Source organism: Podarcis raffonei, chromosome 8 (genome assembly GCF_027172205.1).
Source record: "Podarcis raffonei isolate rPodRaf1 chromosome 8, rPodRaf1.pri, whole genome shotgun sequence".
Classification (NCBI taxonomy): Eukaryota; Metazoa; Chordata; class Lepidosauria; order Squamata; family Lacertidae; genus Podarcis; species Podarcis raffonei.
The window spans coordinates 1,758,180-1,772,021 of NC_070609.1; the positions used below are offsets into that span (position 1 = coordinate 1,758,180).

General features: G+C 46.7%; 1 protein-coding gene across 1 annotated transcript; it reads right to left on the reverse strand.

Moving 5' to 3' along the window:
• Positions 1-2,320: 2,320 nt before the first annotated feature.
• On the reverse strand, positions 2,321-12,618 carry LOC128420183 (ras-related protein ORAB-1-like). Its single transcript, XM_053401721.1, has 7 exons — positions 12,345-12,618; positions 9,763-9,872; positions 9,365-9,437; positions 6,855-6,950; positions 5,892-5,987; positions 4,204-4,335; positions 2,321-3,540 (listed from the first exon to the last, which is right to left on the reverse strand). The coding sequence occupies exons 2-7, from the start codon at positions 9,783-9,785 to the stop codon at positions 3,319-3,321; spliced, it is 642 nt and encodes a 213-aa protein (XP_053257696.1). The 5' UTR covers positions 9,786-9,872; positions 12,345-12,618; the 3' UTR covers positions 2,321-3,318.
• Positions 12,619-13,842: the final 1,224 nt, after the last annotated feature.

The window sequence follows — 13,842 nt, forward strand, 5'->3', positions numbered from 1 at the left end:
GAAATCTCCGGGACAGCGGGGAAGCGCAGCGCGTCTTCCCCACTGTCCTCGGACCTCCTCCGAAGGCTGGCGGTGGGGCGGAGAGACCTCCTCCCGCCGCCAGCCTTCAGAAGGCTGCTCCGAAGGCTGGCGGTGGGGCGGAGAGACCTCCTCCCGCCGCCAGGCTTCGGAAGGCTGTCCTGAAGACTTGCGGTGGGAGGACGGTTTTCCTTCCCACCGCCAACATTCAGAATGCTGTTCTGAATGTTGGCGGTGGGGAGGAAAAACCCTCTTCCCACCGCAAGCCCCGGGAACAGAGGAGAAGCTCTGTGCGCCTTCCCCTCTGTTCCCGGACCTGTCCTGAAGGCTTGCGGTGGGGAGAAAAGCCCTTCTCCGCACCGCCAGCCTGGCAAGCGGTCTCCATAGGAACGCATTAATTGATTTTCAATGCATTCCTATGGGAAACCGTGTTTCGCAAGACAAAAAACTCGCAAGAAGAAAAAACTCGTGGAACGAATTAATTTCGTCTTGCCAGGCATCACTGTATTTATATACTGCTTAATGTCAAAATGGTATGTTTACAAATCACCTTGAGGCTCGTGAGTTTATAATTCATAAATTAAGAAGAAGCACCGAAAAAGGGGCTGTGCAGAGAATTCCCCTCCCCCTGCACTCTATCACTCAGTGGGTTTGGCAAAGGACCTTTGCCAGCATTGATCTGTTTCTAGGCTGCCTTTCAGCGCAAGACTCCCAGGGCAGTGTACAGTTCAAAACATCAAATACAGCAACTCCGAAACCCTGCACTTTTGTCCTTCATCTGTTATGCTGGCAGACCTGTGACCTTCACTGGGGCTAAGCTCAGAGGCTGCGGCCAGAAATCAGGCCCTCTGTTTCCCAGCGTCCCAAGAGAGTACAGATGGATCACTCCACGTAATCAGTGAGCTGTTTTCTGTTTTAATCTGCACCCTGTCAAGCTTTTAATCAGACAAATTACATCCAGCAACGCTTTCAGTTTTCATAAGATGTTGTGACGCAGTCCAGAAAAACACAAAACCCTTGCCCTCGTTTTATACCCCTGCCCCCCGTCCAAGTTCTGGAGGAGTTCATGCTGAATTCTGCCGTTCGAATAAACTGCCAGAGTTATAAACGTTGCGAGCCTTTGCTTGCTTCTGCATTTAGTCCGGCTGACAAATCCAATCTGTTAAAAGAGAAATTCCATTTTGGGTGAGAGACCCAGGGCAGGGAGAGAAGTGAAGTTTACTTAAAAATATTTTCAACCATATTTGTTCTCTAAGCAGTTCACGGTTAAAAAAAAAGGCAAAAAAACCAGACACACATACAAACGTTTATAGGGAAATGCTTTTGCCCTTAAAAAGAAGGAGCCTATGGTATCATGTGACTCCCCCCAAATATGGCGACAGCAGCAAAGTGAGCTCATGGGGACAGATGTTCTTCAGGGTCCTCTTCTCAGTCCCACCAGATGTTTCATATGCTGGGCACTTTGATTTCAATAGTTCCCATGGACAGTGGGAAAGTCCTCGCCTCCTGTTGATGTTCATCTGTGGCGGTGAGGAATATGGCCTCAAAATTAGTGCAGGGGTATTGAAATCAGGATTGCATGGTAAATAGGTATGTGGAGAAGGGAAACAGGGAACCAGATAGGACCACAGCTCCCTTCCCCTAAGCCCTGGGGCCCCTGCCTTTTGGAGCTTTCCACAGAGAAGCCTTGTATATTTCACATCCATGAGGACTGGAGGCTTGCTCCCTCTTAACACCTTTTTCAGCATTTTCCAGAGTGACAGATAAATCAGTAGGGTACCAACATACTACGCATGTATGTTGGACAAATAGAAAACTTGCCAACCCACTTACTTAAACAAAGGGCAAATTAGCATTGCAACCCTTGAGGGCAAAATGTTAAAAAATAAAATAAAGGATGAGAAAAAGGAGTTAGACGTTGTGCTCTGCCAACAAGAGTTGATTGCTACCATTTCTTGATGCTGTCAGTGTTAGGAGCACCATAAGGCCTGCAAACCCCCCAAAAGGCAAGTGGAAATGGTAAATGCTGTTACCCTGGACTTCTGACCTGTTGCAGGCATGGGATTACAGTTGCGTCGCCATGAGGTTGCAAATCACACACCATACGCTGGCAGGTGGGTTGCTTGCCCCCGTTTCCTAGTAGTTGCCCACGGTGAAACATCATCCCTTCTTGGGCTTTGGGGAGTGCCCTTTCCCCTTCTCTAAACTAGTTAGCACATGTGCGCAGACTAGGATTTCCTCAAATTTCAGCCCTTCCCACCGATACCTAAGTTACACAAACATAAATGAATGAGCCTTAAGGTGCACTGCGGGAGGGGAACCTTCAACAATGTCTGTGTATTGCTGGGTTTGGGGAGAGCCAAGACAGTGATCTGTAGTGGCGGAACAGGCATGTTACGCATGCGCAACGGTGTCCGTATTTTCATCCGTGACACGTTGGGTGTGGATGTACTGTGTTTATGGCTGCATCACACGCTTACATTAGGTTAAAGAGTTATTCCAGTTTCTCCCCTTAATTCTGGGATCTGTAGTTCTTTGGTGGTGAACTCTATGGAATAGAAACTTCTCTTGACCCTTACCAAACTACAACCCCCAGGATCCATGGGCTAATGTAAGTTTGTAATGCAGTTATGCTCTCAGAGCTAGCAGGCAGGAGTTTTGAGGAGGCAGTAGCGGGAAGGGGTGGCCGAGAGAAGAGTGGAAATCTACCCTTTCTGTCAGTTGAACAGCCTTCAGCAATACAGTACTGGTTTTTTAAAAAATGGGAAAGGCTTGAGAGTGAGGTGGTGGCTGTTAGACAGTGCCAAGGGATCTTGATAGCATGCTCCGAAACCCATTTTGGTGTGTGTGGAAGCGGAACCAGGTAATGATGGTGATTCTAGGCGAATGAATCTGGTATAAGGGTCTCTCCGCCCCCTCGATTCCCTCTTTCTATGCAGCAAGACAATTGGTAGGTCCCATGTTCCATTGGGCTGGGAGGAGATTTGCTAAGAGAAGGAAACTGGGCTGTGTGTGTGTGTGTGTGTGTTGGTACAGCAGGTCAGGAGGTGGTTGCTAAACAGGAAAAGATATGACAGCTCCAAAGTCAGGGAAACGGGATGAAGCAAACATAGATTGGCCAAGGCTGTTTTGCCAGGAGAAGTTCTGTTGTGCATTCCAAGTCCGTTGGGATGCTGTGAAGAAAAAGGGGGTCCCGTCGTCATCGTTGGCCATTCTGCAGGCCCAAGGCTCACCGCTGCTCCCTCCCCCTTGTGCGTTCCTCGAACCTTCCCCTCCTTCGCTCGTTGGGTGGCTGCTCTCTTAGCAACAGCCTCCTCCGCCATCTTCTCCCTGGCCAGGCCCTTCTTGCCTCAGGGGGCCGCTCTGGATGTGGAGGTTCGACTTATGGCTGTCGTTCTGGGTGGGGCCGCTGCTCACCCGGTTCTTGATCTCCGCCGCCATGGTGAGGAAGGCCTGTTCGACATTGGTGGCGTTTTTCGCACTGGTCTCTAGGAAGGGCACCCCAAGGGAGTCTGCATATTCCTGCGTGCAGGGAGATTGAGACAAAACAACAATGATGATCAGCAGTGATCTGCAGACAGGTAGCCGTGCTAAGCCTTTTGCAGCAAAAGCAACTAAGAATCTGTCACAAGAGACTCTTTGTTGTTTTCCATAACAAATAAATGTTATTCTGTATAATGCATTTCTGTAATTTTATATTTCTCTCTGTAGCGCCCTGGAATCCGTTTTTACAGAAAGCTTTGTTTGTACATTTTTAAAATAACTAAATACACTTATTAAATAAATGACAGCTATTAGCAGCCCAATCAAATTGGGCAGGGTACAAATAATAAAATTATTAGTAGAAATAGAATAGTATGGGGTGATCCGAAAGAGAACAAGAGGAGACTATCAGGAGGTGACTCTCTGCTGCCCCGCTTTTCATAAGGTAGAAGCTGGCTTTTTCATCTAGCGCCATTGCAGTTTATGAAATAACATAAGCAATGTGTTTATTGCTTAGGTTCTTGTATCAAGAAATTTACAATCTAAAAGCTCCTTCAGGAGTCGGGGAGACGACAAAGAGAATGAATGAAAATGAAAGAGTGCGATTGCAGCTCCTTTCACTGAAGGTGAAATTGCTTTCTCAGCACTTTAAGGGTAAAAGCTGGTTTGATGCATGCCCTTCCCTTTCCCCTATTTATGCACCTTGGCTGTAGTGTAATCCACTGCTTTCTTGCTCGTGAGGTCGCTCTTGTTTCCCACAATCAGTTTGTTGACGTTCTCACTGGCATAGCGGTTGATTTCCTCCAGCCAGAGATGCATGTTGTTGAAGGAATCCTGGAAAGGGGCAGGGACAAAGGTCAGAGAAGTAGTTCATTTAAGTATGTGGGTAGCAGCAGCAGTGAGCTACTCTGGCCTCAGGTTTGCTGAAACGCCTCATCTTCCCTAACCACATCGTTCATTTGTCTGCCCCTGGCTTCTTCTCACCAACCAAGCTTCTAAATAACTGCTTGCCTAGTCACCTATGGTGAGCAAGAATCCCTTCCAGGTGATTAGATAGGGATGCTTTCAAAAAGTTAATTCTCTGCCTCTCTTATGCTGCCCATCAGTAACACTGAGATAGATGGAGCAGGAGGGTTAGTTAAAAATGTGTGCTATTAAATTATATGGATGCATTTGCAATGCTACCCTCATTCATTACATGGGGCTTGGCAAGAGAACTTTCTGGTGGCAATAAGAAGAGCCCTGCTGGTTTGGACCAAAATTCATCAGTCCAGCATCCTGTTCCCTTACAGTGGCCAATCAGATGCCCACAAACTGGGCAATGACTGTCCTCTGCTGATGATTTCAAGCAAATGATGCTTAGTGTCATTTTGCCTCTGAACAGAGGAGCCATAACATGGAGGTTTATGGAATGTTTCATAAAGCTCCCCGCTTTTAAACCTATCTAAGTTAGTGGAGTGGACATTGCTGCATCTTGTGGTAGTGAATTTTTGCGGGAGTCTGCAATTTGGCCTCTGTTACTGGTGGCCCAAGGTAGCCAGCCAAGGCAGCTGCTTTTCTTGCTGCCATGTATCTTATCCCTTGCAGGGATATCCCTGTTGATATCTTCATCCTCTCCCATTGCTAGAATCTCCTGATCTGATGTTTTGAGAAAAGAGGGGGCAGAAACTGCTCTTCCGCTCTTGCCTGCCATTGTGCAGAGAGTCTTATCTATGTAGTGATTAGATGGCTAAGTGGGAGCTGTAACACTCATGCAAGCCAGTAGTTCGTTAGTTTGTAGTAGCTATTAGAAATAAAAGGAGTTATGCTTCACAGCTAGCTTCCGCGTTATTTATACTCTTCGTGAGTCATAGAATCATAGAATCATAGAGTTGGAAGAGACCACAAGGGCCATCGAGTCCAACCCCCTGCCAAGCAGGAAACATCATCAGAGCACTCCTGACATATGGTTGTCAAGCCTCTGCTTAAAGACCTCCAAAGAAGGAGACTCCACCACACTCCTTGGCAGCAAATTCCACTGTCGAACAGCTCTTACTGTCAGGAAGTTCTGGTGCTCACAATGCACAGTTGTGAGTCCAATGCACTGGGACCTGTTTTCCAGGATTGGAAGGTCTCTGAAAGTGCTCAAGTCGCCTAGTCCAGTCGGGGCAGAACCAGTTATTGAGCCCAGTCGCTGACATCAGTTGAAAGGCTTACTGACAATCCCTGCAGGGGATAAGATACCCTGCATTGCAACGGATTGAGCTAGATGACTTGGGTCCCTTCCAACTCTGCAATTCTATGATTCTGTGCTGTGATGGTCACAGTTGCCCTCTGAGGAACGTCCTGCCTAAGTCTAGTGTCTCCCCTCTGCTTTTCTTGAATGAAAAGCTGTTCTCTGTCCCACTTACCTGGTCTGTCACATCGTATACAATGATGATGCCATGCGCACCTCGATAATAGCTGGACGTGATTGTTCGGAAGCGCTCCTGCCCTGCCGTATCCCACTGTGGGGCAAAGAAATGTGTTTGTTCTGGTCAGTGCTGCCTTCTAGTGGGAAGTGTTAGAAATGTGACTCAGTTTTCAACAAGAGAATATAATAAGAGTATGAGAAAATGAGTGAAACCAAAATGGAACTTAACAGAAATTTTGATTCTGTTCATATTGGTCTGAATCAAGACAGTGGATTCGTTTCCCACTGCATTGTATACAAGGTGAATTGCGTGCAAATATATATGTGTGTGTGATTATATACTAGGGGAAACAAAATAAAAAATAAAAAAATTCCTTCCAGTAGCACCTTAGAGACCAAACTAAGTTTGTTATTGGTATGAGCTTTCGTGTGCATGCACACTTCTTCAGATAACAAACTTAGTTTGTCTCTAAGGTGCTACTGGAAGGAATTTTTTAATTTCTTATTTTGTTTCGACTACGGCAGACCAAGCTGCCTGTAACTAGATACTAGGGGAAGTTATAGGTCTGTTTTAATGCATGTATATTCAGTTGCCACAACATTTACAAAAATACACGTACTGTTTATTTCAGCACACTGCTCTAGTTGGATTCATCCCTTGGACCTGTCAGCAAATCTAGAATTTGAAGCAGCTTCTAAGGCTGCTGTTAAAGAATGTCAAAACTTCCACTGGAAGGTTATCATTTCACCGAACATTCAAGGTGTTTTTATGGGGTCCTTAATTACAAGTGACCGAGTGGAAGAATAAGAAAAAGCTGCACCTGCTGTGATTCTAGATTCTGTGCAGCTGTTTAAGGTACAGGAGCTTTCTCTTGCTGCTGTTCCTCTCAGCCATTGCAACCTGTACCAGAGGGAGAGAATCCAGGAGTTTCAGTTTCCACAGCCCTGTGGATATACTTACAATCTGCAGCTTAATGGTCCTTCCCTCCAACTCTATTGTCCGGATTTTGAAGTCCACGCCGATGGTACTGATGTAACTGTCTGTGTAGGTGTCATCCTAGAGAAGAAGAAAAGAAAGTGTGCATGTGAGTAGTGGCATTCTGCTGAGATAATGTGCTGTGTCTGAGTGGGAGCAATAGAGATTATTGTGGACTTTAGGAAATGTAAATTGAATATTCAGCTACTTATTATTGAGGGGAAGTGTGTGGAACAGGTCTCAGTGTTTCGATTTCTGGGAATGGAGTTGAGAGATGACCTAACCTGAGGAGAAAACAGCAAAGACCTGGTGAAGAGAGCACAGCAGAGATTATATTTTCTGAGAATCCTCCGAAAAACCATCTCTCAAAGGACCTGTTGATGGCATTTTACCATTGTACTGTTGAGAGTGTATTAACTTATGGTCTGTGTGTGTGGTTTGGGAGCTGCATGGCCAGGGAAAAAACAATGCTGTCCAGGGTTGTAAAGACTGCGGAGAGAATAATTGGGTGCACTCTTCCTACCTTGGATCAAATCTATGCTTCCAGGTGCCATAAGAAAGCTACAGAGATAGCGCAGGATAGTGCGCACCCTGGAAATGATCTCTTTCAGCTTCTGCCTTCTGGAAGAAGGTACAGGGTTATAAAGACTAGGACCAGCCGCCTGAGAAACAGCTTCTACCCAAATGCGATTTTGGGTTTAAACGCAGTATTAAGGAGTCTCTGTGGGAGTATATTGTATTTTAAAATGGGGTTTCAGAGTTTGTAGGGGTTTTTGAATGGCTTATGTAGATTTTTCCATTTCATTGTTCTGTATGGGACAATGACAATAAAGACGTTGTATCGTATGGTATCGTTTGTAAGTCAAGAAATCGTAAGATGCTGAAGAGGTAGAGCATCTTCTTTCCATGGGGGCATCTCCAGGTAAAGGTGAGAAGGACCTCTGCCTCAGATCTTGGGGAGCCCTGCCTGTCGGTGAAGGTCGATGGGCCAGTGGTCTGTTTCTTTGCAAGGCAGCTTCTTGCCTTGACACCCACCCCACTGTTACTGACTGCATATGTACCCCACCTTTTCCTCCTTGGAGCTTAAGGGGGCAAACGTTTCCCCCCTCCTCATTTAATTCCTGCAACAGCCCCGTGAGGTAGGTTAGGCTCAGAGGCAGTGACTGGCCCAAGGTCACCCAGCGAGTTTTAGGGCAGAGTGGGGATTTGAACCCTAAATTTCCAGGTCTTAGTCCAGCACTTGAACCACCATATCTCTTGATTGCCGGTTCAGTTTCCTTGGCTACCTTCATGGCGATCTTAATGCTAAAATGAAAAATCTGGGGAATTCAAAGTCTGGAATTTTTTTTTAAATTATTTTTTAACTTGGAAAAAGTAAGTCTTTATCGTTTTTCTGTTTCAATGCGTGCAGATGGCTGATGTCTCAAAGAGACTGCAGATAAATCTGTATTGGGTATTGAATTATGAAATGCTTTATCCCTAAATGATTGCTCTACAAGGGTTCAGCGTGCACAGTATTTTGTGTCCCCCCCTTTCCCCCCTTTTTAAACAATTTCAATTAATCCCTTCACCTCCCTCCCCCACAGCCCAGTACTTCCCTCCATCCATGTCTGGAATTTCAGGGTGGGAAGGGATTTCTTTAAAAAAAACAAATCACAGCACACCTCCATTCTTGTTAAGCTCCACTCACTAATGTGGACAAAAATAGCACTGGCTATTTAAAATGGGGGTGCATGGGAGCTAATGTATAAGGAAAAACGAGATCTTTATGACCTGTGAACACAGTATAAGGCTCCTTTATGGAAGTGCCCCAGGAAACCTTTTTCTGACATGGGGATAACACCCTTACAAAAGGCTCACCTGGAGCCTATCTCTGTTAAGCCAAGCACACTGTCGAAGAACACGCGGCAGCCCGGGTCGCAGATTCCCCCCCGCCCCCCATCAAAATTAGCTTGGTGTTTCATTTTTGTGTCCCTTTCCCTGGGTCTGGAGCTGTTTGTAAGTTTGTTCTGTGGCACAGCTTGCGACTTCTGTGGTTTGCATTGGCCAGGTGGACGTCTGATGGTTGGGCGCTGGACTCAGGCTAGAGGAAGGCCTATCACCTGGGAGCAGGTGATAGGAAAGAGCCTTGGCTGGGGCCCCGAGTAGACACTACAGGACCCAATAGTCTGACTGGCCAAATAAAGGAGCTTTATTTCTAAGATGCTTAGCACATGCTCAGAGGCATCTTCCTCTTTATATCTTGGGGCAAGACCTGACGCTGAAAATGTGGCTGAGAGTCCTGCTTGCCTTGTCCCTTTAATAAAATAATAATAACAATTATTTTATGTTAATGTGTTATACATTTGATGTTAGCTGCTCTGAGCCCAGTTTTGGCCAGGGAGGGCGGGGTATAAATATTATTATTATTATTATTATTATTATTATTATTATTATTATTAGACTTCAGCAAAAGCTAGCCAAGGTGCCGGAACACCCCTTCCAAAGAGCCTTACCGCAAAACGGAGCAGAAGGCATGACTTCCCAACTCCAGAATCGCCAATCAGGAGCAGCTTAAACAAGTAGTCACTGTTGACAAGGTAGAAAAGAGAAAGGCATTTTGGTGAGCAACTGTAAATTGGTTTGGGTTGAAGGGAGCCACATACATGGTTCCCCCCCCCCTCTTCTTAAGAGAAGAGGAGCAAGCTTTAATTATGAATAGGAAGTAATTAATCCACAGTGTCTGTGATGCCTCGGATTGGTGGTTTCGTTCCCTCTCTGGCTGAGCATCCAAAACCCAGTGCTCAATTTGGAATGATTTCAGAATGCCCTTTCACCCGGCACCACCTCCCTTGTTCACCGTGCAGACAGCCTCTTGCCAACGAGGCTTCTCCCTTAGTCACTAGATACTCACTATTCAGGACTGATAGTTGACATGTCGGCAGGCAGGCAGGCATGCAGAAAACCAGGTGTGTCCCGCTGTTTTGAGAACTCAGAAAGCAGGTTGCAGTTCCCCAACTTCTGCTGTGTGATAAACAAGATGATCCGTTGTGCAAAAAAATTTTGAATCTGCGCTTCTCCATTTTTTGTTTGTTTTCAATGCATTCAAAGAGTTTGGAGAAGGAAGTTGGGATTTGTGTGTGCAAGGTGCCTCAGACAAAATTGTCAAGTGTTTTTCCTTTGTAGTGTTTTTCTAATTCAGTTCTCGGTTCTGATTATGTTTGTCATAGGTACCAGGTAGCCTTTGCCATTAAAAGTACATTGCTTTCCTGTTTTTTGGCTGGGTGTCAAACCATCAATATATTTGATGTTCTGGCATTTGGCGTGCGTGTTGGCTGTGCCACATTATGCCTGATTCTACCCTTGGTTAATGTCATGGGTAGGCAAACTAAGGCCCGGGGGCCAGATCCTGCCCAATCCTGCCCCAGTGTGACGCGGCAGCTAAAAAAGCCAATGCAATTCTGGGCTGCATCAATAGGAGTATAGCATCTGGATCAAGGGAAGTAATAGTGCCACTGTATTCTGCTCTGGTCAGACCTCACCTGGAGTACTGTGTCCAGTTCTGGGCACCACAGTTCAAGAAGGACACTGAGAAACTGGAACGTGTCCAGAGGAGGGCAACCAAAATGGTCAAAGGCCTGGAAACGATGCCTTATGAGGAACGGCTAAGGGAGCTGGGCATGTTTAGCCTGGAGAAGAGGAGGTTAAGGGGTGATATGATAGCCATGTTCAAATATATAAAAGGATGTCACATAGAGGAGGGAGAAAGGTTGTTTTCTGCTGCTCCAGAGAAGCGGACACGGAGCAATGGATCCAAACTGCAGGAAAGAAGATTCCACCTAAACATTAGGAAGAACTTCCTGACAGTAAGAGCTGTTTGACAGTGGAATTTGCTGCCAAGGAGTGTGGTGGAGTCTCCTTCTTTGGAGGTCTTTAAGCAGAGGCTTGACAACCATATGTCAGGAGTTCTCTGATGGTGTTTCCTGCTTGGCAGGGGGTTGGACTCGATGGCCCTTGTGGTCTCTTCCAACTCTAGGATTCTATGATTCTATGATTCAATCGCCTTCTAAATCCGGCCCACAGATGGTCTAGGAATCAGTGTGTTTTTACATGAGTAGAATGTGTGCTTTTATTTAAAATGCATCTCTGGGTTATTTGTGGGGCATAGGAATTCATCCCCCCCCCATATAGTCCGGCCCCCCACAAGGTCTGAGGGACAGTGGACCGGCCCTTGAAAAAGTTTGCTGACCCCTGGTTAATGTGCCCTGTCCTGTGGTTTTACCTGCCTCTGCTTCCACCTGCCTTGGGCTTTCTCAGTTCAATTCCTCAGTTAGCGTCATGAGCCCATCCTCTTAATTCCTTCCAGATGTGCAGGGCCTTCCAGAGGTGCAGACGAGGGAAAGGCAGTCTGCACAGAAGCTTCTTCGCTTCTTCCAGGTTCAGCCCTGGCTCAAATTAGGTCTTGTTTCCATTCCCATTGTGCGTGGGACGGGTGAGGCTGGCTCATGCCTACGAAATGTCCTCCCCACAATATATGGCTACTCTCCAAGGGCCCCTCTGAACAACAACAAACCGTAATAGTTTTATAACAGTGTTAACTGTCATGGCTTCCCTTAAAGGATTATGGGAATGGTAGTCCGCTGCAATAGCAGGCAGAGTTCCCTAGCCATCCCACCCCCTGTCACAGAACTACAGTTCCCAGGGAACCCTACCTAGGAAGAGCAAAAACTATCAGACCAGTTTGATTCAGATATGCACAAAGTTGTTACTGGGCTGTGTCGTTTTCACTGTTAAGACACCGACTTCTCTTCCGTGTTTAACCTGAGTTACTCCTTGTTTTACATCCATGCAAACGGCCAGTGTTTGCTGAAATACAAGGTAGGATTGGTGGTGATGCCTTAATTCTTCTCTCTTAGCTAAGAAAAGAAATCCTGGCAAGTTGACAGTTTGCTGAGACCCCACAGTCTTTTAAAGGGAAAACCGTTTTTTGTGGGGGGGAGGGGAGGTAGGATAGAAGCAGATTTTTGGTCAGTTTGGGGGGAAATAAATCTGACAGAGATGTTCAGATTTGTCAAAAACTGGGAACACCCCTCCCCCCCGGTTAACTTATGGATCTGCAAAAAGATTTATTTCTGACTCTACCTCCCTGCTCCCCACAATAAAAACGAGTCCCAAATCTAATTAAAAAATGACGTCTCTTGAAAGAAGGCCAGCAACGTTGCTGGCATATCCATTCACACCCACAGAAACACACTCCATTCCCTTAACCTGCCCACTGGAAGCCTTTGACTGGCATACACCTCACAAGCTGGTAGCTATGCAGTAAAATGTCTCCCCGTTTCTTCTGCAGGTTCCTTCCTGGAAACCCTCCCTGCTTGAGAAAGGGGGGTTTCCGTTCCCTTCTTGTTCTCTCCCCACCCCCACCCTCATTTATCTCCCTGCTCTGGAATAAAGGTAATAGGATGCTGATACGAAGGTTGATGAGAGGAAATGTACCTTCCCTGCGGCCTCGGCTTCTGTGTTTTCCTAGCTGAAGCAGGTGCAGTCCCGTTGCTCTGCAGAGGCAGAGAGTCTTCTTTTAGAGAATCGGAGGGAGACCAGTCCTTTTCTGAAGTATCCGCTGCTGGAGAGCGATGAATGATCTCCTGCCGCAGGTGGATATCTTAGGACCTGCAATGTCAAAGCCAGCCGACCGAGGAGGAGAGTCCAGGTTGGAGCTACAGAGCAGCGGGATTGCTGCCTCAAAGGGAAGATAAACAAAGGAGCTCCCCACCCGACCCTCCCTGCCCCCCCAGTTTCCCCCAGCAGCTGCTTTTGCTCCCTCCCCAGCCCTCCTGTCTTGCAGCAGAGATGCTCCCAGCTGGGGGCTCCCCTATTGGCCAGCTGTTGGAGATGACATCATCTGATGATGCAGGGAGGACTGGCCTGCTGGTATCTTTAATCTTGCAGGGGGAGGGCTGGATCTGCAAAGAGGGAGGAGGGGTCCCTGCAGGAGAAATGGAGGGGGGGTAGAAGGGCAGGGCAGGGGTGGGCTGGGCGCCTGTGGGCTTGGAGGGGAAATACGGGGCAAATACTGGCGTGTCATGAATATGGCTTAATAGGGCTTCACATTCTGTCATGGTCCCTCACAGGGTGGAGCTTCAGGGCATGTTTATGAGTGCTTGTGATCTGCATTTAATGACTCCATACAGAAACAGGGAGTGGTAGACTACCCACATTCATTAGCATGGAGTACAGAGGTACGGTCTTGTATTGAGGTATATCTCAAATGTTACAGTGACGTAAAGGGTGTGTGCTGCACACACGGACACATTAGTGTGCTTTGGGGCGAGAGGTGCGATTCTTGCCTGCAGGACAGTTGGGCCATTGCTTGGACGATGCAGGCTTTCTCAAGTTTTGTCTCCCGAGTTGGATTTGGCTGCAGATTTGCTAACGGAGAACAAAAGATGGACCTCTGCTAATGGTGTCATCAAAAATTTATAATTCTGTGCCCAGCTTTCCAGAAAGGCTGCAACAGTTCAGGGAGGGGAGATGTTTTGGCCTCTTAATGAGACAAAGATCTGAGTTCTTGCCTGACATGAGGAACTCTCTCGGGGAAATGTATGCCCCAGCAAATTTTTGCATGATTTGTACCACAGCATACCATGAATACTTTGTGTAGTTGCTGTTTATCCCACGTCTCCTGCTGACCAGCAGCTGACACGTGGGGCTCTTTGCATATAAAAGTATTTGCTCTGGCAACAGTTAGTACCAGATAAAAGAGGTTTGTGTTATCTTTAACATGCTGCCCCCTAGAATCATTTGGTTGATGAGAACCCTTTTTCTGTCTGTCAGGATACCTTCCTTCTCCCTGCACAAGATTCTCAACTGCAAGCCCCACACCCAAAAACCCCACACCACCTATTTTTCTGTAGCTCAGCAAAACATATGAAGAAGGGGCTCTAGCTGCGTCTGTGCATATTTCTCAATTGTCTTGTTCCTTTTTTTACAATGC

Bases quoted from the DNA above. Each gene is read 5' to 3' on its own strand.
- LOC128420183 (XM_053401721.1), bottom strand. From the start codon at position 9,785: ATGTCAACTATCAGTCCTGAATA. The intron at 6,951-9,364 runs GTAAGGCTCTTT...CTTCTTCTCTAG, and splicing joins GCCTTCTGCTCCGTTTTGCG to GATGACACCTACACAGACAG. The intron at 4,336-5,891 runs GTAAGTGGGACA...GCCCCTTTCCAG, and splicing joins TATACGATGTGACAGACCAG to GATTCCTTCAACAACATGCA.